Source organism: Protopterus annectens, chromosome 6.part0 (assembly GCF_019279795.1).
Source record: "Protopterus annectens isolate FY-2018-M chromosome 6.part0, PAN1.0, whole genome shotgun sequence".
In the NCBI taxonomy this organism is placed as follows: domain Eukaryota; kingdom Metazoa; phylum Chordata; order Ceratodontiformes; family Protopteridae; genus Protopterus; species Protopterus annectens.
Window position 1 is genome coordinate 1,560,297,388 of NC_056737.1, and position 25,465 is coordinate 1,560,322,852.

General features: G+C 38.5%; 1 protein-coding gene across 1 annotated transcript in view; it reads left to right on the forward strand.

The window, feature by feature from the left end:
* The first annotated feature begins 10,649 nt into the window (after positions 1-10,649).
* Positions 10,650-25,465, forward strand: part of OSBPL11 (oxysterol binding protein like 11) — a 1,295,440-nt gene continuing 1,280,624 nt past the window's right edge. Inside the window, exon 1 of the mRNA XM_044075008.1 lies at positions 10,650-11,107. Coding sequence (XP_043930943.1) covers positions 10,995-11,107 — 113 coding nt within the window. The 5' untranslated portion in view covers positions 10,650-10,994. The remainder of the gene's footprint in view (positions 11,108-25,465) is intronic.

The following is a 25,465-nucleotide window of genomic DNA, read 5'->3' on the forward strand; positions in this document are numbered from 1 at the left end:
AAAGAAGTCCTTCCAGCGAGTAGGATGAAAAGCGCTTAATTAAACCTTCTACATTGTGTGTACCTTTGACATGACGTGGTTTATTTTTTACTTGGTAACATCTCATCTCTGAAAGGAAAATAAGGTTGCACTTCTGTTGGTGCACATGATTGCTTTGATGACCATCCAACACTGATGAAGTGGTTGAGCTTCCGCAAAACTGGATCAGTCTTTGTATGATCTCTTAGCTCAAGTCTAGTGGTAGAAAAATTACACAATTCCATGACACTGAAGTCAAAATTCTCTGCATCAAGCTTTTCAGTGGTATTTCTGGGTGATCTTGATAAGGTATCGATAGGTATGTATGGACCATGTTGAAGTACTTTTGTAATCTGAGCATCATTCATTGTAGTCTTGTTGGAGCTGTATGCATAGGCTTATTTAAAATAGTGACTAGAGGTTGATGATCAGTTTCAATCTGGATAGCTCGGCCATAAATATAATCATGGGACATTGAACATCCGAACACAACTGCTAAACGTTCCTTCTCAATTTGAGCATACTGCATCTCAGTTTGGTTAAGAGTTCTAAATGCACAGGCTACTGGTCTATTCTCTTGAAGAAGAACTGCACCAAGACCAAACTCTGAAGCATCACAGGAAATAATTACTAGTTTGTGGATATCATAGTATCTTAACATTGGTGGGCTGGCAGTTTTCTGTTTCAGGTCATCAAATGGTCTCTGGTGTTGTTTCACCCATGACCAGGTAACATTTTTGCACGTCAGCTCTCTTAAGGGTGCTGATAATTCACTGAAGTCTGGTATAAACTTGCCCAAATAGTTAACCATACCAAGAAAATGCTTTAAAGCTTGGACATTGTCTAGACCTGGCATCTCAAGAATGGCTGTTTGTTTGGAAGGATCTGGTCATAAGCCTAAACTAGTATATAAATGACTGACATTTAAGTGACTTCTGGTAACCTGAATTTACATTTCAGATGATTGAGCTTTAGATTCACTTCACATGCTCTTTCTAGAACTTTCCTAGAGTTTCTGTCATGCTCTGCTTCGCCATTCCCTCCAACTAGTAAACCATCCACTATTATAGCAAACAGATAGCCTGAAAAACTTTGCTCCATTACATGCTGAAAGACTTGACTGGCAGAATTTATTCCAAAAGGCATTCTGAGAAATCTGCATCTACCAAACAGTGTAGTGAATGTAGTCAGTAGTGAAGATTTGCGATCAAGCATTTACTGCCAAAATGAACTCTTTGCATGTAAGACAGAAAAAACAGTGGCATTTGGCATGAGGGTAACAACTTCCTCGACTGTATGCATAGGATGTTGGGGACTCTTTAATGCTTTGTTTACGTCTCTTGGGTCAATATATAGTCTAATTTCATCTAAGCTGTTCTTATGAGCAGCTACCATTGAAGACACCCATTCAGTTGGTTCTGTAACTGGACAAATCACATCTTTCTGCATTATTTTATCTAACTGGACTTTGACATGGTTCTGCATAGCTATCGAAACTATTCTCACTGGTCTGACCACAGGACTGACCTCTGGGTCTAATTTCATGGAGTATACATCTGAAAGTTTGCCTTCCTTGTCTTCAAAAACATCAGCATACTCTGAGAAAATAGCACTGGTGAAGCTGGAACTAGGTCATGTGCTTATATGATGGACTTCTTTGGTAAAAGAAAGCAGTTTCATCTTTAAACTGTCTCTGAGACCTACTAATGATTGTACAAGTCTTTTGACTACATAAAACTGCAAGCTATAACTGTTTCCAGCTGAACAATATGAGAGCACTACTGAGCCTTCAGTTGGAATCTCCACCTTCCTAAGCAACAAGGTTCACACAACTGACCAAATTAAGTTGTTCACCAGCTCTTACTCTAGCAGTGCTGACATAACATTGCATTTTAAACCAGTGTCCACTTTGAGCTCTGTGGGTTTACCATTAATCAGGACAGTATAAAACACTTCATTCTTTGCCAACAAATCCACTGCAATAACCTTTTCACCAACCACTGACACACGATCTACATAGAAAGTAGAGTTGCAGCTTTCTATATGATCAACTTGCTTTTTTGAGTATCCTTTCTTAATAAATGAATGAGGCTTGCTTAATTTACAAAGCTTTTGAAAAGTGGTTCCATCGTTTACACTTGTGGCATTCCTGACCAAATGCTAAGCACTTTTCTCTTTTAGACTGGTAATTGGCAATACAAATGAGACAGCTAACAATGAGACCTGACTTGGGTTTTGCTGACTCACCCTTGTGTTGCACTGAGCATGTCCAACTGAACTAGTCTTAGAACTTGCTGGAAAGGTACAGGCTCTCCATGGAAATCCTAAAGGAGCTGCAGCTGCCATGTACTTAGGCCTGTTTCTGCTAGCCATGCTAGCCATGTGCTGCATGCTGTTTATTACTCTAGAGGTGGCTTAAACCATGCTCTTATCACTTGCAAGCATATTTGTGTGCCTTTCTGTAGGCTTAAGTATTTGACAAATCTCTGTGGCTTTGCTCAATGTTAAATCACTGTCTTGAAGCAAAATCTTTCTCACTGCAGCATTACTAACACCACACAGAAACCTGTCCTTTATCAACTCATCTTTCAAATCACCAAATCTGCATGTTTTAGCTTTGTTTCTCAAGTTAATAATGCAAGCTGCAAAACTTTCTCCTGGATTTTGGTCTCTTGTATAGAATAAGTGACTCTCCGATGTAACATTTGTCTGGGGGTTGCACATTTCTCTAAATTTACATTTCAAGCACTCAGAGTCCTACTTTGATTCAGCTTGTACAACAATATGGTGGTTTCCCCTTTTCCTGCATATACTGCTGGTGCATAACACAAATGAACAGTCTCTTTCAATGGCTTCTGACCCTGTTAGATTAAGCAGAATAAATGCCCTTTTACGTGCATCTTTATCAGAAAACAGCTGCTTGTATGAAAATATCATACTCATGCTCAAATACTCTCCAATTTGCTGCAACATTATGATCAAACACAAGTGGACCGGGTCTGCAAAATGTCTCTGCCATGCCAACACACAGTAACAAAGACCCTTGGAATTATGTACGAATATATACACATATACATCAGAAATTTATGCCAGAAACTTGTAATTATGCTCAACAGCACAAAGGACTCTCTGAAATAACTGCACTTTGCTCAATAAGACTCCATAGCACAAGAGCACCTTGAAATCACAGTACTTTGCTAACAACCCTTATCTGTATAAGAAACACTATGAAATGACTACACTTTGCAAATGAACTGTACACAGCACAAGCAACTTTTCTGAAATAACTGTATTCTGTGAAATAACTCTGTACAGTGTAAGAAACTTTGAAATGACTGCATTTTGTGAAATAACTGTACTTTGCATACAGTAAACTCTTCAGAACAACAGTACTGTAATAAAGCACACACTGCAAACACTTTGCACACTCTGAGATACTTCAAACAACTCTGATTAAAGCTATTCAAAGTGTAACTAATGTGAAATAATAACTCATATAAAAAAAAACAGTCGGTTGCTAAAAAAATGCAATCACTTTGCTTTCCCACGTTTTGCCTTTTTATTGTACTCGTTATGGTCATTTTATTTTTAACATGCTTGTTATACAAGTAATTCTGAATGCCCTCATAAATATTTTGAGCAATTTTGTCAAATATTGTGCTTTTGAACATTTTGGTTAATTAATAACATGTTCTGTGCCTTTCTTTTGATCAAGTTTAATCCATAATGAGTTTTGTGCTTTGCGAATGTTTCTTATTGTTTTCTTTACAAAATAAAGCATTTATGCGAGTTTTAATTACCTGAAATTCATTTCTGACTTTTTCAACCATTTCAGCAGGTTGGTACAAGTCATTCCTCTATATATTAACTGTGTACCTCATGGCTCGACTTCTGGCTCAGACGTTCTGGTTCCAACACCATGTCATTCAGGCCTGCCAGTCCTGGTACCATGTCATTCAGATATGCCGCTTCTGACACCATGTCGCTCGTCCAGTCAGGATAAAACAGACGAACAGTTGTGGGTTCAGTACAAACAGCTGTATTACACACAAACACATCAGGATTGAGGCTTAGTAACTTAAATAAATTTATATACAGACTGACTACTGCGCTCATACTTAACACTCTGGCTGTTCACTCAAAATGCTCCTGCTGCCTACACATGCATATAAATGCTTTGAAATGATTCTTAAAGAAATGACACTCACCCTGATCTACAAGTACAGCCACTCAATTTAACAAATACTTCACTGAAACAATTCTCTCTCCAACAAGTACTCCTCCACTACCACTCCTATTAATACTACTTCTGACAAAAATAGGAACTCCTTCTCCTTACAATCCATATCTACCAACACAATAAAGAAACTCCTAAAAAAATGAAACCCACTACTCTAGCTGTGGATAAACAGCCTGCAGAATATCTTAGAATTCCCTATAGCTATCCTTATTAACTGTTCCATTGCCAAAAAACTACTTCCATCAATTTGGAAAATTTCATATATTATCCCTTTACACAAAGGCAGCAGGTCAACAGAATTATCCCATTATCAGTCAATTCTAGATACTGGAAAAATGCATACGCACACAAATTATGGACTTATTACTTACCAACAATTTACTATCCAATATCCGTCATGGGTTCCGACCCTTCCACAGCACCACTTCTGCCCTTATGACCTTCACTAACACAGTCAACCACCACAGAAATAAAGGCAAATTTGTCTATGCTGTTTTTCTTGACCTCGCTAAGGTTTTTGATTTGGTTTCTCACATGAAGCTCTTAAATGTACTTACTGGACTCAGCTTAAGCCAGTCAATTCTGTCCTGGTTCAAAGACCATTTAACAGGCCATCAGCAAGCAGTTCAATGGCAACAAACCCTTTCTTCTCAACTACCCATCAGCTTAGGAGTTCCCCAAAGTTCTATCCTTGGTTCCCTCCTATTTACTCTCTTTACTAACAATCTCTGTACATCAACCTTCGTGCATCTCTTGTAAAGTATGCCGATAGAAATTATGTACAGCCTCTTCTCTACACCAACTACAATCAATAACTCAACAATCTTTCACTTCAGTAGAAGCTTGTCTAACTAATTCTCAACTTATTTTGAACCCCAACAAAACCAAGCATATGCTTTTCTATCCCACTAGAAACACTACTCTTCCCCCCTCCTTCAGTATTTTATCAATGAATAACATCATCATCTCTCCCGTACAACAAACAAAACTTTCAGGTGTAGAAATCAACAGTAGTTTGAAATTTGAGATCCATATTGTCCAAGCCATTAAGAAAGCCCACAAAAACAATGTACACTTTATAGAAATAAAAAAATATTTCACTAATAACACAAAAACCATTATAGCTCTAGAACACATCTTATCTCAACTCTTCTATATGCATCACCAATTCTCATAAAGTTTAGGAAATCAGATTTAGACAAATTAGAATCCTGCTATAACAAAACTGCAAAATGTGCTACTGACGTCAGCTCTAGGACATGTCATTGCACTGCCCTCAAACAACTGAATTGGCTAGAACTTCATCAACTAATAACTTATCAACTGGGCCTGGCATATAAGATCCTGCACCAACCTGAAAAAACACCAGCACTTCAAAACTTATTAACTCCTTACTCTAACAAATGCGTACTTTGCTTGAGTAGCAAATCTCTGTTAAATGTAACCAAAGCTAATAATAAATCATTTGCACTTTAATTTATCATTTTTAAGTGTTTTTTCAACTGTTTAATTGTCAAGGGCTACACACTCAAGTGCAATAGCCATTTTTCTGCTTTAAAAGTGTTTGCATTCCTATATCTGCTTTAACTTTTGAAAAAAAAAAAAAAAAAAATCCTCTCTCTTGAATTATTAATTTCCTTCCTTTCTAGAAGCAGTAGAGTCTATTTTTCAGAATTTGCTGACTTCTGTACTGTTTGTAAGTTTCTGTGTTGCCCAGACCTTTCTAAGATAGCGGGAAACTTCTCTGTTCATCAGTGAGAGTGGTAAGCTTTGAACAGCCTGTCGTTGAAGGAGTGGTTTCAGCGCAGAATCTGTAGTTTTATTGGCCATTTTGGGCTATTTATACCCCTTTCATCTTTCTGTTTAAAAACCAATGTTTGTGCGGTTTTGTGCATCGTGCAGCGGCGCTTAACTATGGTTAAACTATTCCTGGTGTCAGAAAGTCTGCTCTTCAGATTTTCCCTTAGAACTAAACAGTTTTCTAGTTTTAGCACTCAAAACTGTTTTTTGTGCTCACCACTGTCCAAATCTTGTTGCAAGCACTAAACAATCTATAAATTACTGCAGCACTCAACTTTCCTCACTTATCAAGAGGAAATCAGTTCTTAGTACTTAAATTAATAAGCACTTACCAGGCATGTCTGTCAGCTCCCGGTGTTTTCTCCTGTCCACCTGATGAATCTGGGCATCTTGGGGCAATGTAGCAATTGTCTCATGTACACTGACAACCCTCTCATCCTACCACCCACTACAACTTGTGAGTGATGCACTTATATAGCCAAACTGGATGCCAAGCTCTCTCCAGCCAAGACTGGACTAGACAGTCCAGAGGAGAAGGTAAACACCACACCGCAGTCTGCACATAGTCCATCAAAATCTGCACAGCCCAACCCCACACACAGTGATACAGAACACACACCCACATTTGCGGAGGGTCTCAATAAAAATCTGCCCAACAACAGAGACCTCCAAAGCTGAAAAGCAAACAACCACCACCGCCCAACACTACCCCGAAAGACACACAGTCCATAAAATCAGTGTGCCTCTCAATTTCAGCCCATAAGGCAAACCAACGTACCCAACACACTAGACATTGGTGACTCTATAGTCTGGCACACTGACGTCCCTCTCACCAGGCTAAACAAGGAGAAAGTTACTGCCATCTGCCTATCAGGTGCCAGGATCCGCCTTGTAACGCATGCACTCAGGTCACTCTACAAGTACAAATATGACTCTGTCATGGTCCATGTTGGAGTGAATGACCTGAGACATACCTCCCTGGACTACATGAAGAGTGACATGGAGGAGCTCTCTGACCATGTGGCCCAGGCAGGTATGACACTAGCCCTGAGTAGCATCCTGCCATCACCCAGAATGATACCACAGTACAAGGATAAAATGATTGACTTCAACAATTGGCTAAGCTTCTGGTGTCATTCCAAGGGGATCCAGTATCTGTTAGCCTAGGAACTACATGATCGGCAGGCCATGATGCTTTGCCAGAGATGGCCTGCACCTATGGCCTCTGGGATTCCGGATACTGGCTAAGGCTCTTGCCGCCCCTATAGTGCCTTTTTTAGGCAAGGCTCAAACATCAAGTGCGCCACCATAGTAGACAGAAACAAGCAAAATCTAAGGGTAATGCTACTCAATGCCAGAAGTTTAAACCTCAAAAATGCACTCACTCGAGGCACTCCTTAAGATGGAGAACATAGACATTTGTGCAGTGACAGAGACCTGGTTTAAGGCTCCAGAGAGCACCCCTGCATTGCCAGGCTACAATTCTTACCACACCTTTCTGCCACCTAATCTGGACTGAAACACTAAAAGAGGCGGTGTGTCCATATTCATAAAAGATATCCACACTTCCAGGCTAGTTGCTCAACATAACGCATCCGAAATTATCCAAATACAATTAATACTGGGCAAGACTGCAATTCAGGTTGTAGCTTGTTACAGATCCCCCGCCATGCCCCAGGACACCCACTTCATGTTTCTCGATATACTTGATAATATTAAGGTACAGCCCAATACCCTAATATTTGGAAATTTCAACTATCCCAGCATCAACTGGGAAAACTACTCATATACTAATTCATCTGCCCAACGTTTTCTAAAATTCATCAACTCCAACACCCTGGATCAGCTTGTCCACACCCCTACCAGGGGCAGCAACATCCTGGACCTGGTAATTACCAATATGGGTAACAGATGCTACATGTCAGTGGTCAATTCCTTGCTGGTCAGGTCCGACCACAAGCTAATCACTCTAGATATTCATACCCCCCCCCCCCCCCATTAAGGAAACCACTGTAAAATATTTCTCCAAAGCCAACTTCATGCTTCTTAAGTCAGAAGTGGCCAACTTCACGTCACCTATACAGATGGAAAATAGAGACATGACTGCTGAATCATATACAAAAGCACTGTATAAGCACATATACAATTTTTGCCATTTTTCCATATCTGTGATTATAAGCAAAAGTAAAATGCACACCTCTCATTTGCTATTGACCCTCAGATTAAACGTTGCTCCTCAGAGAATTACTGATTTGATCTATAACGGCAGACCTAATTAAGGGTCATGATTAAGAATGCACACACTATTACTTAACTTATTAATATCACTTCAATTTAAACTGATGTAAGCCAGTACAGAGGTTGTGTATCATAAAGTGCAGAGGATGCAATACCCCCCCCCCCCCCCCACACCCAAGGCCATTGATACTATGTTTAATTCTCAATGGTTGAAAGATAGGCAGGAGGCTACATTACATGTTTATATTGCTGCTGAAATTTACCCCTTGCATATTTTGCTTGCCCTGAATGAAGGAAAAGCGTTAGCAGATGAATGTGCAATCCTGGTGTGTTACTGCAATGTTGGAATATATTCTGCACACTCACACTTCTAGAGGCAGCAGAACTAGAAGCATAAGAAAAATTAACAGGCTCAGCATGCTTATTTTAGATAGATCAGGAACGTACAGTACTCAGAGCTGCTCATCTACATTCATTATATTCATGATGTCACGGGCTAACATGTATGGCATGCCAATCATGCCTTATTTCCATTCCACTTCACCGACATTAGGTTTGTCAATCACCATGCCAACGTCCACTCCTGCGCGAAACTGCTTGGAGAAGCAGAGGCACAATTTTAGTGAAGTTACACCTTCCGTACACTGTAGACGAGGGTGTGGAGGAAGGGACCTGATTTCCTGCTTACAACATTAGAGGCGGGGTTACAGGGGGGCGTTAACCCTTCCCTTTTCAAACAGTATAATAAAAATTCTATTTCGGAAGGCGGAAACATTGTGCACCTATGCTTGTTCCATACTTGCAGTGCCAAACACGTGTGACAAAGTTAAACTGCTGTACGGAGTTAGATATGTGAAAGTAATGTTGCAACTCACATATTTTATAAACATATTGCATAATAGCTGCTGCACACAGTTGTGTAGACGATGAGGTCCCAGTCAGCAAAGTAACTTAACCAGCTCCCGTGAGCAACTTACTACTCAAATCCAAGCATAACACTGTTTTTTTGAAAAATGTTTAAAGATTAAGCAAATATCAACATGCTTATCCATTCCGTTTTACAACTCCTAACATATTATTATCGTCCCCTGTTCGCTGTTTGATATGCACTTGGCATTCATTTTGAAAGCCTACCAAGTTCTGAAGAGATTATCCTAACTTGGGACGCGCTATGGAGTATTTCACAACCCCTGCCAAAAACAAGACCAGAAGTAAACAACACGTTCTTTATAGTGCTTTGTTTACGTTCTTTCGAACTAGTAGCCGAAGCCAGAAATACTAGAATAGGATTTAAAAATTACATCCATGATACCCATCCCTGAGAATTTGTTTTTCGATTAGCACTGCAAAAATATCGACAGAATATTAGACAGTACCGTGCAGGATGCGCAGTAGAAAATCCCGCCCTAACCACGCCTCCAGTCCAGCAATAGGCGGTTAAAGCTGTTGAATATTCATTTCGGTGCCGAAATGAATATTGATATCCGAATGAGGTACCAGTTTAAGTACTGTATGCTTGGAAACGCAACAAATTTCGAACAGAAGACATTCCCCTTCATCACAAAACAAAGAAAGAAAAGGCAAGAATAACACACCCTTTCAGACTGAAGTTTCCATCCTCGCATTCCACACTTCAACGCATAGTTCTCAACCTCCCATCTCCAAAACGAGGAACACTAGCCATCATAATGTGGAACAAATGGGCAAAATGTGGAACACTTACTAATGGTTTACTAACAACTTCAAATAGGAAGGTTATAGGATAGCTAAAATATGTTGAGTTTACTTATCAAAAAGATCTTTTAATGATTTATTTCTATTTACAATGGATATCAGCTAAAATAGTCCTCTCACTGAATGTGTGACAGACCCTTTCAATGTGGAACTTTGAGGAACATGAACTTTTTAAGACCCCAAATGAGGTACGTTCCTCGTAATCAGGTACACTTGAGAGGTATGCAACGGAGTGGCATGCTAAAGTAATATCCTCGTAATTTAAAAAATCCCCATCTTAATTACGGTACAGTAAAAACTGTAAAATAACCCAAAAAACAAGTTCCAGTACTATAGTTACCCTTCACAAAATCATTTACCATTACTACAGTAAATATCAACACCCTAAAATCAGTATGGTAAGAGTTCAGAAACATCATGACTTCTATTACTTATACGGGAGCATAGCTTAATAAAATAATTCCGTAATTAAATTCACACAGTAGTATTAACTGTACACACTACAGTTCTGTTCACTAGCCCCACCGAAACTACATGAAATTGTTACTCCTCGAAACCATGGTAGCTTTTCTTTCATCCATCCAGACGTCAGCTCTGTGAGCCCGGAAGGAATTCTCCAAGTGACGTCACAAACACGTGAGCGTAACGGGAGCAGAGTGACAGCAGGGCTTTGGCCAGTTTAAATGTACCCCTTGGTACATCCCCCTACGCATATGGAAGAGATGTAGCAAGCTGTGGATGAACTTATATTACAATACTACTGTGGTAGAACGGGCACAGCTGGATTTTAGGTGATTAACTAGCGCATCAAAGGCCTCTTTGGTACAGAGAGAGCTTGCAGTCTTATAATTGGCAGACTGCTGGGTTGGGTTGGATTGATAACTCTTCCCCTCCCTTTGGGGAAGGTGTTTGACTAGTCAAAGGGATACTTAGTTGTGCTTCTCATCCTTTTGAATCTAAAGCCATGATGCAAGGCGAAATGGCTACAAAGGTGCCCGATAGCGAGGGGAAATTGGAAGTACCCGCTCATAACAAGCCAGCCACTGGGAGAGGGAGTTCCAAAAGCTGGCAGTACAGGTACGTTTGTGGGGTAACAATTGCATGTGCAGTTTTGTTGCCTTTTGTACGACTGAATAAAGTAAAAGAGCGTTTTGATTTTTCATTCTTCTGAAGAGAAAGTCTGTATGAGAAATATTGCTAAGCTGTAGTTATTTTTATGCAATATAGCTTTATTGTGGCATCCCATCTAGACAAGCGAGAGAAGTAGAAATTACAGACAAAGAGCTGGTTTGAAAGTTTTCATTTTGGCAGAATGGTAGTGCAATTGCAAAACAAGTGATCCAAAATCTTGTACGGCTATAATGACGATTGGTTAGGGAATATCATAAAGATTTTAGATTTTTTTTCTGTTCTGTTATGACGAGTGCATTAAAGAGTTGTATTCCTGCAGTGTAGTTCTCACATTCACTTGCTGTATCACTGTTTTAAGTTATTCTTTCACGTTCTTGTTTAGTGCTGTATAGTACTGAAAAGTTATTTCACATAAGTAAGTTGGTGTGGTGTTCGCTGTCTGAACTTACTGTTATGTTCTGGCTAGAATTTTTAAGCATTGCACATACGTAAACATTAGTTTGTTTTGCTTGACATACTGTGTGTGTGGTTTAAATTATTGATGTAGTGCTCTATAATCCAAATATAGATTCAACAGTGATTAATAGTGCATGTCTGAATGTCCAGCTAGAAGAATGTCAAGGCTGGCTGCAGTTTGCTGTCCTTGCTTTTTTTGTGTACTTTAAGTACATGGGCAGGTATTATCAACTTGACTAAGTGGTCTTGTAATTTGTGACTTATTTCTTTTTGGAGGGGTGTCAACTATTGTTTGTCACCGTTCGTGCTGGATTTTGCTGTGCTTCTGCTGCTGGAGGCTTGAACAGCATGACCACCCTGTGTTGATTTTTTTTTTTGAGTTGCCATTGATTTTAACCTCAGTACATTTTCCTGAACTGTTCAGTAATTCTTGCCAGTGTTTTGCATGTGTTGTCACTTTTGTTCTGCATTGGTATTCTCCTAGGTTTTCTTTCTTGCTTTATCTTGACAATGCCTTGTTAGTCCATTCCAAGGGGCTGTGCAAACCACTGATATTTGTTTGTTTCCTTTATTGCTTTTCTTACACAAGATATTCCATTTCATTGCTGAATACCACTGATTGTTTAGTACATTTTTTTCCTCAGGAAGAAGGCTCACAAACTTGCCATAGTAGTAACTTTCAGCATCAGGTTAACATGATTGAGGTGGGGTATGAATGATCTGAAAACAGTAGACTGGAGGAAGGAATGGTTTTTAGTGGAGGTAAAAAAAAACTCTCAGGACTAGATGGCATAGAATTAAGTCTGTAATCTCATGTCTATTAGTGAAATCGTCACCTCCCCTGCAGTTTCTGAATTTGTGTTTTTCTTCTGGAAGTTCTTCCGTACATTGGTAATCCTGTCCTTAAAAAAAATGCTTCCTTTTGCCAACCTTGTGTAGTTTTCTCTCTCTCTCTCTCTTTTTTTTGTTTTGTTTTTCCAAGCAGTACATGTTCTTGTACAATCCTTTTCTGAAAAAAAAATACTGTCATCCTATTTTTGCTGAAGGATTGTTTTAATTTTTGTCTTCCCTTTCTTTATTTTGACAGGGTCATATATGCTAATCTCTGTTGTTATCTGATCATATGGCTGACAGTCTGGTTGCCCTGTTTTGCATCATGGTTTACAGAGAAATTCACTACCTTGATTACCTTGTATTGACATCCAAGGCTGTTCTGGTCTGAATTGCGTGACACTTTTTTTTTAATGCTTTGCTAAGTCTTCGTGGTTTAAATTCAAATCCTCTCCTGGTTTGTCACTTTGACCACACAAGTGAAAGAATGACCTGCCTAATATAAATCCTTGCTGCCTTAAGTTCTGTGCTACACAGGGCTCTTGATTTTTATTAGTCTTGTCTGAAGAGCATAAATTCTGTTGTGCACTCACAGCATCCCATTTCTGTCTTGTAGATCTCAAGTGAGGTACAAATATCTCAATATACTACACTCTGTACTATGATGTTGCACTGACCATAATGTAGGTTGCATATTTGTCAGCTGCAGTATTGAAGGGCTGCTCCTCAGTCATCCCTGCCCGGTATTCAACCTGAGTCTAGGAAATCCAAGCATCTGCTGTCATGATTATCCACTTATTTCCATGTCTGTACGTCAGCTGCAGACAAATGAATTCACTTCTGATGTGGCTTCCATGCTCATTCACCTAGGTCTCAGAATGTAGCCAGTAGACATAATCATCCGGCTTCATTTCATGTGTTCAGTTATTCAAATTATCCAAACATTAATTCACTTGACAAGTTTATAGCGTTGATTGTCAAGCTTGTGACCTACTGGCTTTTTCAAGATTATTTTGAAGGAAATTAATGGCTGACTGTGTTTGATTCTAAGGAGTAGCTTATTTCACAATTTTGGAAAGTGCAATGCAGTGTAACATGCATGTTACTTTTTGTATTGTTGTATGTACTTTACTTTAAGTTTTCCTACTGTGGTGTCACTTCCAACAGTGCTTGCAGGCATCATCATCAGGCCCCCTTTTCCCACTTTTTCTACATGGGGTCGGGGTATCGTGTTAACTGTCATTAACCCTCTCGTTTCAGCGCCACACTCATGCTTGACTGTTGCAGATCTTCTTTCACACAATCCAGCCACCTCTTTGCTGAACATCCTCGCTTCCTCCTACCTTGTTCCTATCTGTCCCAAATCTTCCTCACCAGATTGCCTTCTGCTTTTCTGCACATGTCCAAACTACCGTAATCTGTTCTCTTTGATCTTTCTTGCAATTGGAGCTACTTTGGCATCTGCTCTTCATTTTTTCGTCTTTCCCACAGTGTGCATCCTACCACACCCTTCTCAGGCACTTCATTTCCATCACCTTTAGCTTCTTCAGCTGTTCTGCCTTTACTGCCCGGGTGTCTGTACCATACAGTACTACTGGTCGCACCACTGTTTTGTACAGCTTACCTTTCAGCTTCTTTGGCATTCTTCTGTCAGACTACACCTGACAATCTACCCCAGTTGGCTGCAGACCCTCTGATTCTAGCTTTGACCTTTTCATTCAGACTTCCCTTTTCCTGAACCACCACTCCCAGATAACTTGAAGCTGTTTACCTGTTCCACTGTCTTCTCTTCTATTTCTATTCTCAGCATCTTCTGATTTCTCCAGTTTACTGCCATTACCACTGTCTTATCTGTGCTTAGTTTCATCCCATGTGCCTTCAGATTTGCTTTCCATTCTCCTATCCTTTGCTGAAGTTCTAGCTCAGTCTGCCTGTACTGCCACATCGTCTGCATACAGCAGCTTTGTTGATCCGTCCCCTCCAACCTGTTTTCTAATGTAGTCCATCACCATTATGAACAGCAGTGGGCTCAGAGCTAACCCTGGTGTACACCCACTCCTACTGGGACCCCCTCTGTGAGGCCGAACACTGTTCATACTTGAGTCATTTGGTCCTTGGACATAGCTTGCACTAATTCTACCAGTGTTTCTGGGACTTCAAACCATCGCAGTACTGCCCAGATCAGTTTTCTTGGGACCTTGTCATATGCTTTCTCCAAGTCTAGGAATGCCCAGTTGGACTGTCTCCTCTGCAGGCATATCAACTTTCAATTTGAACATAGATTATGTATATGCTTCAGACATTGTTTTATAGGCCAGATAGATATCTCTACTTGGTACCTTAATCAAAGCAGAATGTAATTAAAATTCACAAAGCCTTCCTGAATAGTATGATTTCCAACTCTATATTTTTGTGGCAAATGATTTATACTTCTTTAAGTTCTTTCAGGTAACTTATTCAGAGGTAGCAACATGCAGCATCGTATACAGTAATGAGTCAGATCAGTCATATAAAGTGGTATAATGATCTCTGAAGTGAATAGACTTGCTTTTAAAATTAGATTCATTCGGAATTTGTATTTCTGGCTCTCGTAGATGTACAGTGGATATAAAAAGTGTATACACCCCTGTTAAAATTCCATTTTTTTGTGATATAAAAAATTAAACCACAATAAATCATTTCAAAACTTTTCCCCCCTTTAATGTGACGTATAACCTGTACAATTCAATTGAAAAACAAATCTGTCAGGGGAAAAAAATAAAAAAAATAAATAAAAAGACGTACAATAAGCTGGTTGCATAAGTGTGCACACCCTTAAACTAATACTTTGTTGAAGCACCTTTTAATTTAATTGCAACATTCAGTCTTGGGTAGGAGTCTTTTCAGCATGGCATATCTTGACTTGGCAATATTTGCCAACTCTTCTTTGCAAACGTGCTCCAAATCTGTCAGATTGTGAGGGCATCTCTTGTGCACAGCCATCTTCGGGTCACCCCACAGATTTTCTATTGGATTTAGGTCTGGGCTCTGGTTGTTCCATTCCAAAACTTTAATTTTGTTCTGGTGAAGCCATTCTTTTGCTGATTTGGATGTATGCTTGAGGTCATTGTCGTGTTGAAAGGTGAAATTCCTCTTCATCTTCAGCTTTCTAGCAGATGCCTGAAGGTTTTGGGCCAAAGGTGACTGGTATTTGGAACTGTTCATAATTCCCTCCACCTTGACTAAAGCCCCAGTTCCAGCTGAAGAAAAGCAATCCCAAAGCATGATACTGCCACCACCATGCTTCACAGTGGGGATGGTGTTCTTTTGATGATGTGAAATTTTTTTTATGGGCCAAATGTATCTTTTGGAATTGTGGCCAAAAAGTTCAACCTTGATCTCATCAGACCATAACACATTTTCCCACATTCTTTTGGGAGATTTGATGTATTGTTTTGCAAATTTTAGCCAGGCCTGGCTGTTTTTCTGTGTAAGAAAAGGCGTCTGTCTTGCAACCCTACCCCATAGTCCAGACATATGGAGAATATGGGAGATTGTTGTCACATGTAGTACACAACCAGTACTTGACAGACATTCCTGCAGCTCTGTCAGTGTTGCTGTAGGTCTCTTGGCAGCCTCCCTGACCAGTTTTCATCTTGTCTTTTCATCAATTTTGGAGGGACGTCCAGTTCTTTGCAATGTCACTGTTGTCCCATATATTCTCCACTTTTTGAGGACTGTCTTCACTGTGTTTCATGGTATATCCAGTGCTGTGGAATTTTTTTGTACCCTTCTCCTGACTGATACCTTTCAACATTGAGATCCCTTTGATGCTTTGTAAGCTCTTTGCGAACCATGGCTTTTGCTGTAGCAGGCAACTGAGTAAATGTCAGGAAAATCCTACTAGGACGAACTTTATTTGGGGTTAGTCAGAGTCTTTTTAATTGATGGCAGGTGTGTACCCAAGAAGACAATGCTGTAATTAAATCCAAAGGTGCTTCAACAAAGTATTAGTTTAAGGGTGTGCACACGCAACAAAGTATTAGTTTTAGAGTGTGCACACTTATGCAACCAGTGTATTGTACATTTTTATTTTTTATATTTTTCCCCTAACATATTTGTTTTTCAGTTGAATTGTACAGGTTATAGATCATACTAAAGGTGGAAAAATTTTTGAAATGATTTATTGTGATTTCATTTTTTTATATCGCAAAAACCTGTTATTTTAACAGGGATGTGTACACTTTTTGTATCCCTTGTACATTGGTCAATGTATACGTTGTTCTCTGCTGTTGTACCTTGCTGTTTAATGATGAGCAATATATTTTTTATGATTGGACCATTTATTTTGTAATCTCATTTTATGTCAATTTTTGCAGGCAGTAATGGACAACTTTGACATTCTTTATTGAAACACTTTTTTTTATTCAATTTGCAGTCACCAGCATATTTGGTTGTTCACAATCTGTTTCTCACTTCATTTGAAAAGAACATTCCAGAAACAAGTTGCCCCTGTACAGAGTCCTGTTGGTTGCCGCTCATAATCTCTTCAGGATAGACTGGTAACCCCACCCTAATTTATGTCTTGTTACTTAACGGACATTTTACCCATTTAATTTACATATGGATTGGCATTTTAGTGCTTTTAATTTATTTGCTCATTTGGGGGAATAGTGTAGAATATTCTAATTATTATGAGCAGTGAAAGGTGCTTTAAGATTTTTGGGTTTCTAGAAACTATCTTTGTCTGAATGTGAATACTGTCTGCTGAAGCCACAAAAACTTTATTTCAGATGAGTTATGCTACTTGAATGGAGTAATATGTGCACTTCTGTATTTCGAAAAGTTAAAAAAATTTTTATAAGGTGTAACATTTTTATAATGAATACTCAAAAGATATATTCTACGTTAAGTTTTATAATTTTCTGACTGTGGAGGCTACAATAACTTTGCTATTGGTTTTCCCTGTTGCGGTCTTATGTCATATTACATGAGATACAGTTGCATCTGGCCTCTTCCAAGTCTAGAGCATTACCGTGCTTTTCCATGATTACTTATGAATTCTCAAAACACTTTTCTAGCAGTTAATCTCTTAGTGTCATTCTTCATTTCTGTCTTGACTTTTCCTTGCTATTGCTGTTGTAGTGTTTTTTCCCATCTGTTTTATTTTCCAGTGGTATGTTGCCTTTGTAATAAGTTTTGATTGTGTATATATACATTTGTTCCAGTTTGTGTGGTAAACTGTTGTGATATTCTCCTACAGTAAAACTTGGTGACATTTTTGGCTTTAAAGTAGTTTTTAATTGTCATTTTGTGTGGTAGTCAGTTTTCTGTAGTTGCCTTTCACTTCTCAACTGGGAATTTTCTCTTCATCTCCTTTGCATGTGCTTTTTTCAAAGTAATTGTTCTAAGCAAGTTACAATATTATCTGCATCATGCCTATGAGCTGTCCAGCTGGGTTGAGGCAGACTGTGAGTCAGCACAGGAGCTATCACTTACTTTTTCTTGCATGATTACGGTGGAAAGATTAAGCTTTCTGGTATTTTTGTATGTTTTTATTACTGCTCCTCTGCTACTTTTGTATTTGTACCATGTTATATATGAAGGTGCTGACAGAGTCTGGCACATCATTTGTATGATGTCATGTAAAGATGCTGACAGACTCTGGCACGTTTTGCAAGATGTATATGAAGGTGCTGACAGTCTCTGGCACGTTGTTTTGTAAGATGTCGTATATGAAGGTGCTGACACTCTGGCGCATCGTTTTGTATGATTTCGTATATGACTGTGCTGACAGTCTTTGGCGCATTGTTTTGTATGATGTAGAGGACCACAGGACTCAAACCTTTTGTGGCTCTGCATTAGTTGTTGCTCTTCTTGAGTAGCTACTACTGGAGCACAAACTGTTTTACAGGAAAGATTAGTATTACAAGCAACTTGTTTATACCTTGTGTTGTATACAGTCTGTCATGTAACTAAAGTAAAAATATAAACCTAGTGGCATAATGCTCTGTTAATTATTGCATCCTGTATGACTGTTAAATTCATCCTGAAGTGAATGAAGCTGTGCGTTATTTTTGATATTAACTGTTTCACTGGTATTTGGCTCTGAGGGTTAAGGCTGTGAGCTGTAGTTGGTGTGGTACAGGATTTGAATGCCTCAGTCCTTAATTGCCTACTGTATAAATTTGAACAGGTCACTTAACTGGACATTGCTCCTGGGTCACCTCTGAAAAGAGACTTTGTATCCAGTGGGCCTACCTGGTTAACAAATGTGCATTTGTTGTTGTTGTTATCATCATTAACAGCTTTTAATAATAATAATAGTAATTTTTTGTAAAGCTAGTTGAACCATGAGGAATAACATAAGGGATAATAACTATTGAGTGCTTATGTGTAATTAGTCAAATTTAGTGTGAGTGGTTGCTAGGTAAAACCATAAATCTATGGTCAAGTCTGGCCAGTCATTTATTGTTCTTCATAATGCATGTGCCAGACTTTAGGCATTCACTAGTAAGTTTTCCATTTTCTTATAAACTCCCATCAACATTGTTTTTCATGTTGAAAATCTATTTTTGTGTGCATGACATTTCCCATGTTGGTTATCAATGTGTTTCATAAGTGTACACTATAAATTGTTATGATATATGCAACAACTATACAATTATAAATTGATTTGCATGACCTATGCTAGTGAGAGAGCAAACATGAGAGATGGTAAATGCTTGTTTTAAGGGCTTCGGCAGAATTTACAAAGAGTAACCAGTAACAGCCCTAAAAGCATCTAAATACTGCACAGCCTTATTTTTTTTTATTTATCTCCATGTTTGTCTTTGGTGTGAGCAAACCTGTTGTTTAGGAATGATGTGAGAGTGTTTTGAAGTCCTGCTGTCTTGTTCTTTTGCAAATTATTGCATAGTTGAAAGTTTTGGCTTTTTTACATTTAGTGATCTCAAACTCCCATAAAAAGTACCCAGTTTACCTTGCTTTATTCCACTGTTAGTCTGTCTATTTTTGTGTGTTCGTGTGTGTCTGTTTCTTAAGTGGGGGGGGTCAGACTTCTTTTACATCTGAGGTGAAAGAGGGCATTTGTTTTGTTAATACCATGCTCCTATTAGCATATCCCTGACCTGATGGTGTTCAGAATGCTTGCACCCATATGTCTGTTCATAAGGACGGTATTTCTACATCCCTCCAATACTTCAGTATGTGCCTGATACTGCACTCATGATAACCACCAGGGTCTACAGGCCATTGCAAAACCTTATACCCTACCTAATGAGACTAGGAGAGCTGGCTATGGGGCGTTCATTCTAGATTTGCACACTTAAATTGCCAGCAATGTACCCTAATTCATCCTTTTGTTTTAGTTTGAAACAGGCAGCTGAAGTCTTCCAGTCTTGAGATAGTAAGCTGTATGTAAAAGTTAGTGATAACTTGCCCTCTTACATCTGTTGTGCCGTGAGTAACATTTTAACCGGGTGTATGTCACATTTTGGCAATAGGTAGTTATTTATGGTCGTTAGTTTTTATTGATGAACTCTTAAAATTATTTTTTAAAAAATTTAGGTCGTTTTAAAAAATTTAGTTCGTTTTAACAGAATGTTGTTTTGTATCTTAGCTGTTCTATGGCTGTCTTTCTAAGAGAAATGTTGCTGTATAACTACTAAATAATTTATATTTTAGTGTTTCGTGACCACCCAGTGTTTTAAGAGTGTCCAATACTAGAATAGTGCATGTCATTAAGCAGAATAGTTTCCCCCACATTTGTATTGCATCTGATATGAAAAGAATTGCAGCCGTGTTTACAATAATACTTTGATCATATGTTGACACAGGTGTCCCTATTAATCTTGTAACTGTAAATTCTTTCTAAGAAAAGGGAAAAAAAAAACATTGTCACCTCCCTTTCTGCGAAGGGTAGTGCATTTGTTTACTTTGAAGATTAAATGATTCCTGTTTTATTAAGTACTGTATTTATATTTTTATTGGTAAATGCATGCAGAAGTACAGCCAGATTCATTCCTTACAGGACTTAAATGCTTTTGTTTCTAAAATTTAGTTACAGGTGAAACTTGTATTAATATATTTGGCTTTTGTTTACTGTGAAATGTCAGGTAGTTAAAAGGCAGTTTAATATTTCTAATGTAAATAATAAAGCAACACTCTTTTGGCCCAGTCCTGTACTGACTATCCAGCCTCATTGTCCGCCTCCCTCATCCTTTCAGTTAGATCTTGGCAGTGTAAGGGTGGAGTTTGTGAGCTGAGGCACAGGTGACTGCCATTCTTGAAAGGCCTCATGCTATAAGTGCATTTCTACATATATATATTTTTTTTTTAAATACTATGAGGGCATTTATTTTGCTGTTTCGTGTTAAGTTCTAGCTGAGTCATAGTTCTGCCAACTTAAACTATTTTGCTTGCTTGCATTTGCTTGGAGTTGTTAGCTGTATGAATAATTTTATACTTTGTAAAGTTTAACTCCTTAGCAGTAATGTATTGGTAGTTCAGTCTGTGGATTAGTTTATAAACAGCAAGTGACATTTATTGCCGGGGATAGAACTAGAAAATGTTTAGATGCCAAAATTATTGTTATAGCAATTGTTCCATTTATTGTAAAAATATTGCAGACTGTTATTGAAACTCTGGCAGCTTTCTCAACTAAAAGTGTGTGTGTGTGTGTGTGTGTGTGTGTGTGTGTGTGTGTGTGTGTGTGTATACATAGTGTAATATGGATTTAATTACCTTTGTGTAATATGGATTTAATTACCTTTGTTGAACGGTATTAGTATTGATGCGTATAATGTTGACACCAAATTATCAACGTTAAGCACATTGACATGCTACTGTGCATGTACCAGCCATCAGTCTCTGCCCATGCATAAAGTTTACAACAAAAGTCAAAAGACTTTTTTTTTTTTTTTTTTTTTTTTTGCAGGGGTGAGCAAGCACCTCTGTACACATCACAACACCTGCTAATTTTATATTTCTAACTCTGAGATTACACAGTTATTGGGGAAAAAGGTAAATTCCCCAACCCCCAAAAGTAGTCTGATCTGCTACTTTTGTCAATGGGTGTCTGCCATTATTTTAGCCAACCAAATTGTGTTGACTAAACTGATGTCAACCAAAACACAGTTCGATTAAAAGCAGTGGTTTCCATATATAATATATATGGGTATACTTACTTTGGTCAACAAGTTAACGAGGTTGATGCCAAGAACATGTACCACAAAATGTCAACAACCCAAATGACATTATCATTCATGCAGTGAGAGAACCATGGCGCATGTACATTTTTAAACAAACAAACAACCCCACATAGATAACTTTTTTTCATGAGGGGTCTCCCTGCACCTCCCATGTGGGGAACAGATCACGCAATCCCAGGGGAAAAGAATATCCCCCTACTTGAGGATTGTCAGTTTAGCTCACTTTGTCGACCAAATGTGGTAATTTTAAACAGCTGTTGACCACTTAGTGTTTTGACCAAATGCCCAGCTCCAGTATATATAAATATGTATATTTTTTGCTATAGTCTGATTAGATGAACTAGTACCATTCATGTTGGTTTTGTTATTCAGTAACTGTAATTGTATAATGGGCAGACAAACTGATGACAAATTAGCATGTGCATCACATGTTTATGCACAGGGAAAAGCCAGTATAGGCCATTTGGACCTTCTATTGTTACATGTCCCTAGTCCCTTACAAACTTTGAACTCCATCTTGCCACCATCATCTTGAGTCCTTTAACAGGGGAGAAAAATAACTAACACAAAAATCTTCTAAAAACACTCCCCCACCAAAATAAAAAAAATCCAAAACATTAAACATCAACAAGGCACATCCCCATCTCAAATATTTCTGCCAAAAATAAATATAATAATAATAAACTGAGCAAAACAGGAAATCAGAGCTGTAGTGCAAATGTATTTACTTTTTGATAACCTGGTAGGTGGGCTGGTAGAGTGATCCTTTTCAACCACAGTCCAAGCACAGTGGCAAAACGCATTTTAAGTGCATTACCTTATCTGGAACAGTAAAATGCATCCAGTGTGGTAAAAAGATTCCTGTAGAAGGTGAAAGCATAAATGAAGTGGTGTGGGGAAAAGAACAAAGGTGACATGAAGGAAGAAGTCACCATAGGAGCAGTAGTCAATCACTCGGAGTTGTGGTTAAATTATATACATGCACACATCGTGAAGATAACGGTATACTGCGGTGGTGGTGCTGCGGTAGCATTGTCGCCTCACAGTAAGACGTTGTCCTGTTCGATTCTCAGCTAGAGCATCTTCTGTGTGGAGACATGTGTGAATGGGCGTACCTTCGGTGAAGGTTGTGCGTCAGAGTCGGCAACTCGGCATGTAAAAAAATCTACTGTCAATCATTAGCGGACCGGAGTTCCGCTGTGGCGACCCCTAACTGGGAAAAGCCAAAAGACACAACAACAGTATACTGAAGTAAGTCATTGTAGCAGTACAAAAGCATATTGATATAAAATGCATGCACATGTCATACAAATGTAGTTAAATAAAGGCAGCAAGGATACTAGTAGCTGAATCATTTTAAGAAAAATCATGGGAATAGGGAATTATTGCTGCTTACGTACGTTCAGTTTTTGGGAGTTGATTACCAAAATAATTTCCCTTCTGTATATTTTAAGGTTTCAACAAGCAAGCGTCAGTTAAACCAGTGTAAGGCATTCTACTTGTCTGTATGCGTGTTGCTTCTTGGAGATGCCATCAGAATCATAATATTTTTGAGGAACTGTGAAGCACTGTGAAGCACTGTACTATCGATATAAAAATCATATCTAGACCCCTTTACGGATGAGGTATGAAGTAGTGTTTAGTACCTGTTTTATAGATCCATAAACAGTTCCTGTGCTTGCAGTCCAATAGACCACTGAGAAGCCCAGTCTAGTTTTCACAGTTGTCCCAGGGTGTTAAATGACTTGCTCATAATCCCATAGTAGACAAATGGGGGCTGAGGGAATCAAACCCTGGACTACAGAAAGCAATTCATAGCCTTAATCCTCTGTACTAACTACCCAAAGTATTTGTCAGACGTGATTTATAATCCGGCAGGGTGCAGTAATGTCCTATTTCTTGCATGCCATCTAGTTTCTTATTGCTTACTTATGTCTCTTGCTAATACCTTTAACAGTGACCTATGTAAAATATTTTCATGGTGGATAAAATAGTCCAATAAAAAGTGCTGTTTTAAATGGTATAAAAATATATCCTAAGAGAGCTCTCTTTGGGTTTTGTTCAGTCATAATTGTTTGCATTACTCTAGGCTTCAGTAGTTGGTACTGTAAAACTAAATGTTGGCCCTCAGTAAAGAAATGCCAAGGTTTTCTTTCCCTAGAAATATATTCAACAGATTTACAATGTATTAATGTTATTCTGAAGTGGGTGGGGTCGAAGTTTATTACTGTAAGACAGACTTTTGATTAGTCATGTCACTGGTCACACACTACATTTCTGATGTGCTTAAGACATGCTTATATTCTGCACAGTGATTTTAGAGTATGTTGCCAGTAGTGTTTCTTGGTATACCTATCTAGATGATTCAGTGTTTCATTTACATTGCAAGGATATAGCTAGTAGCTACTTTTATATTGCACCGAGTCAGGCATTTGTGGATTTTATGTATTGTAACAAGACTTTTGTTGATAAAACTGGAAAATTTGGTTCTTCAGAATCTTCAATTCTGCATATAACCACAACTTGTCTGTATTAATGTAAAATAATATACTGATCAGTGCATTGCTTCTATATTTTAATGGAATGGCTCATTTGCTGTGTAAAGTGGGTGAGACTATACTTTCTCAGGCATGTAAAATGCAGTCATGTAAAAGCATTTAAGTGGTACATTTATATTGCAAATGATTGGTAAGAAGCAAACTTGGATTCATTTACTAACAAGTATTGGTACCAACCACAAATTAATTTACAAGTGGAACTCTCAAAACTCCAGTGGTAGTAACTTTACATTTAAAGTGAAAACTGCTTTCTACTCGCCTACTAGGGAAAGATGGCAAGAGTCAAGTAGAATAAGTTGATCCTTCCAATAGAGTCAGGTGGTCTGAAGGGGTACTTCAGAGCTACACAGTAAAGGCTCCTATACACAAGCAGAAAGCTATAATTCAGAGCGGATAAGGATAATGATGATATGGGGGGGGGGTCAAGAAAGAGGGAGTGAGTAGGGTTTTGGATGCAGATCCTTAAGGATATTAACAAAAAACATACAGAATGTTGTATTCATAAAGTGGCAGAAAGTATCTGAGAACTAAGCCAACACGGGGATGGAGAAAGAGATTCTGCCAAAGGGAATGACTGCAATTAGGGATGCAGACAATAGGCAAGAGGTGGCTGGAACTGACTGGAGTAAACTGGCAAAGGAACCGCGGTATTGGAAGCAAATACAGAAGGAAGCAAATAGAGAAGGAAAGGTAATAGAACGGGAAGAGGCCAAGAATTAATTTGGACTGTAGGCTAGAGATTGCCTTCCCTATCAAGGATTGATATAGGAGTATAGGCAAAGAGAAATAAATAGAAATACAGAAATCCTAAGTAAAAGATCAGCACTGGTAGAGTGTTCAGTTGAATTTAGAATAGAAGCTGCTGTTAAGTAAAGGATAATTAACAAGAATATAAAATATTACATGATTATGATGAGAATCAATCGGAGGAGGTTAGAAAGGATTTGTAAGAGAGAATGGATAAGCAATTCACAAAGAAACAATTGGGGGGTATGTATGTCTGCCAAATATGCAACAAAGTCTTTAAGATTTAGGATCTTTGGTTGCAAGTGTTTGCATGGATATTTTTATACCCCAAGTAGTCTCGAAAGTTTTTTTTCCCTTTGGTAGATTGCAAGTGTTTGGAGGTGTGATGGGGAAGTAAAGGGTACCGGAGAACATTTTTTTTTTGGGAGTGTAGTAAGTTGGCAGACTTTAAAAATTCCCTGGAAACTGGTACTGGGTGAGCAAATTGGTGTAACTGAGGAAATTCATTTTTTGGGCTGTAG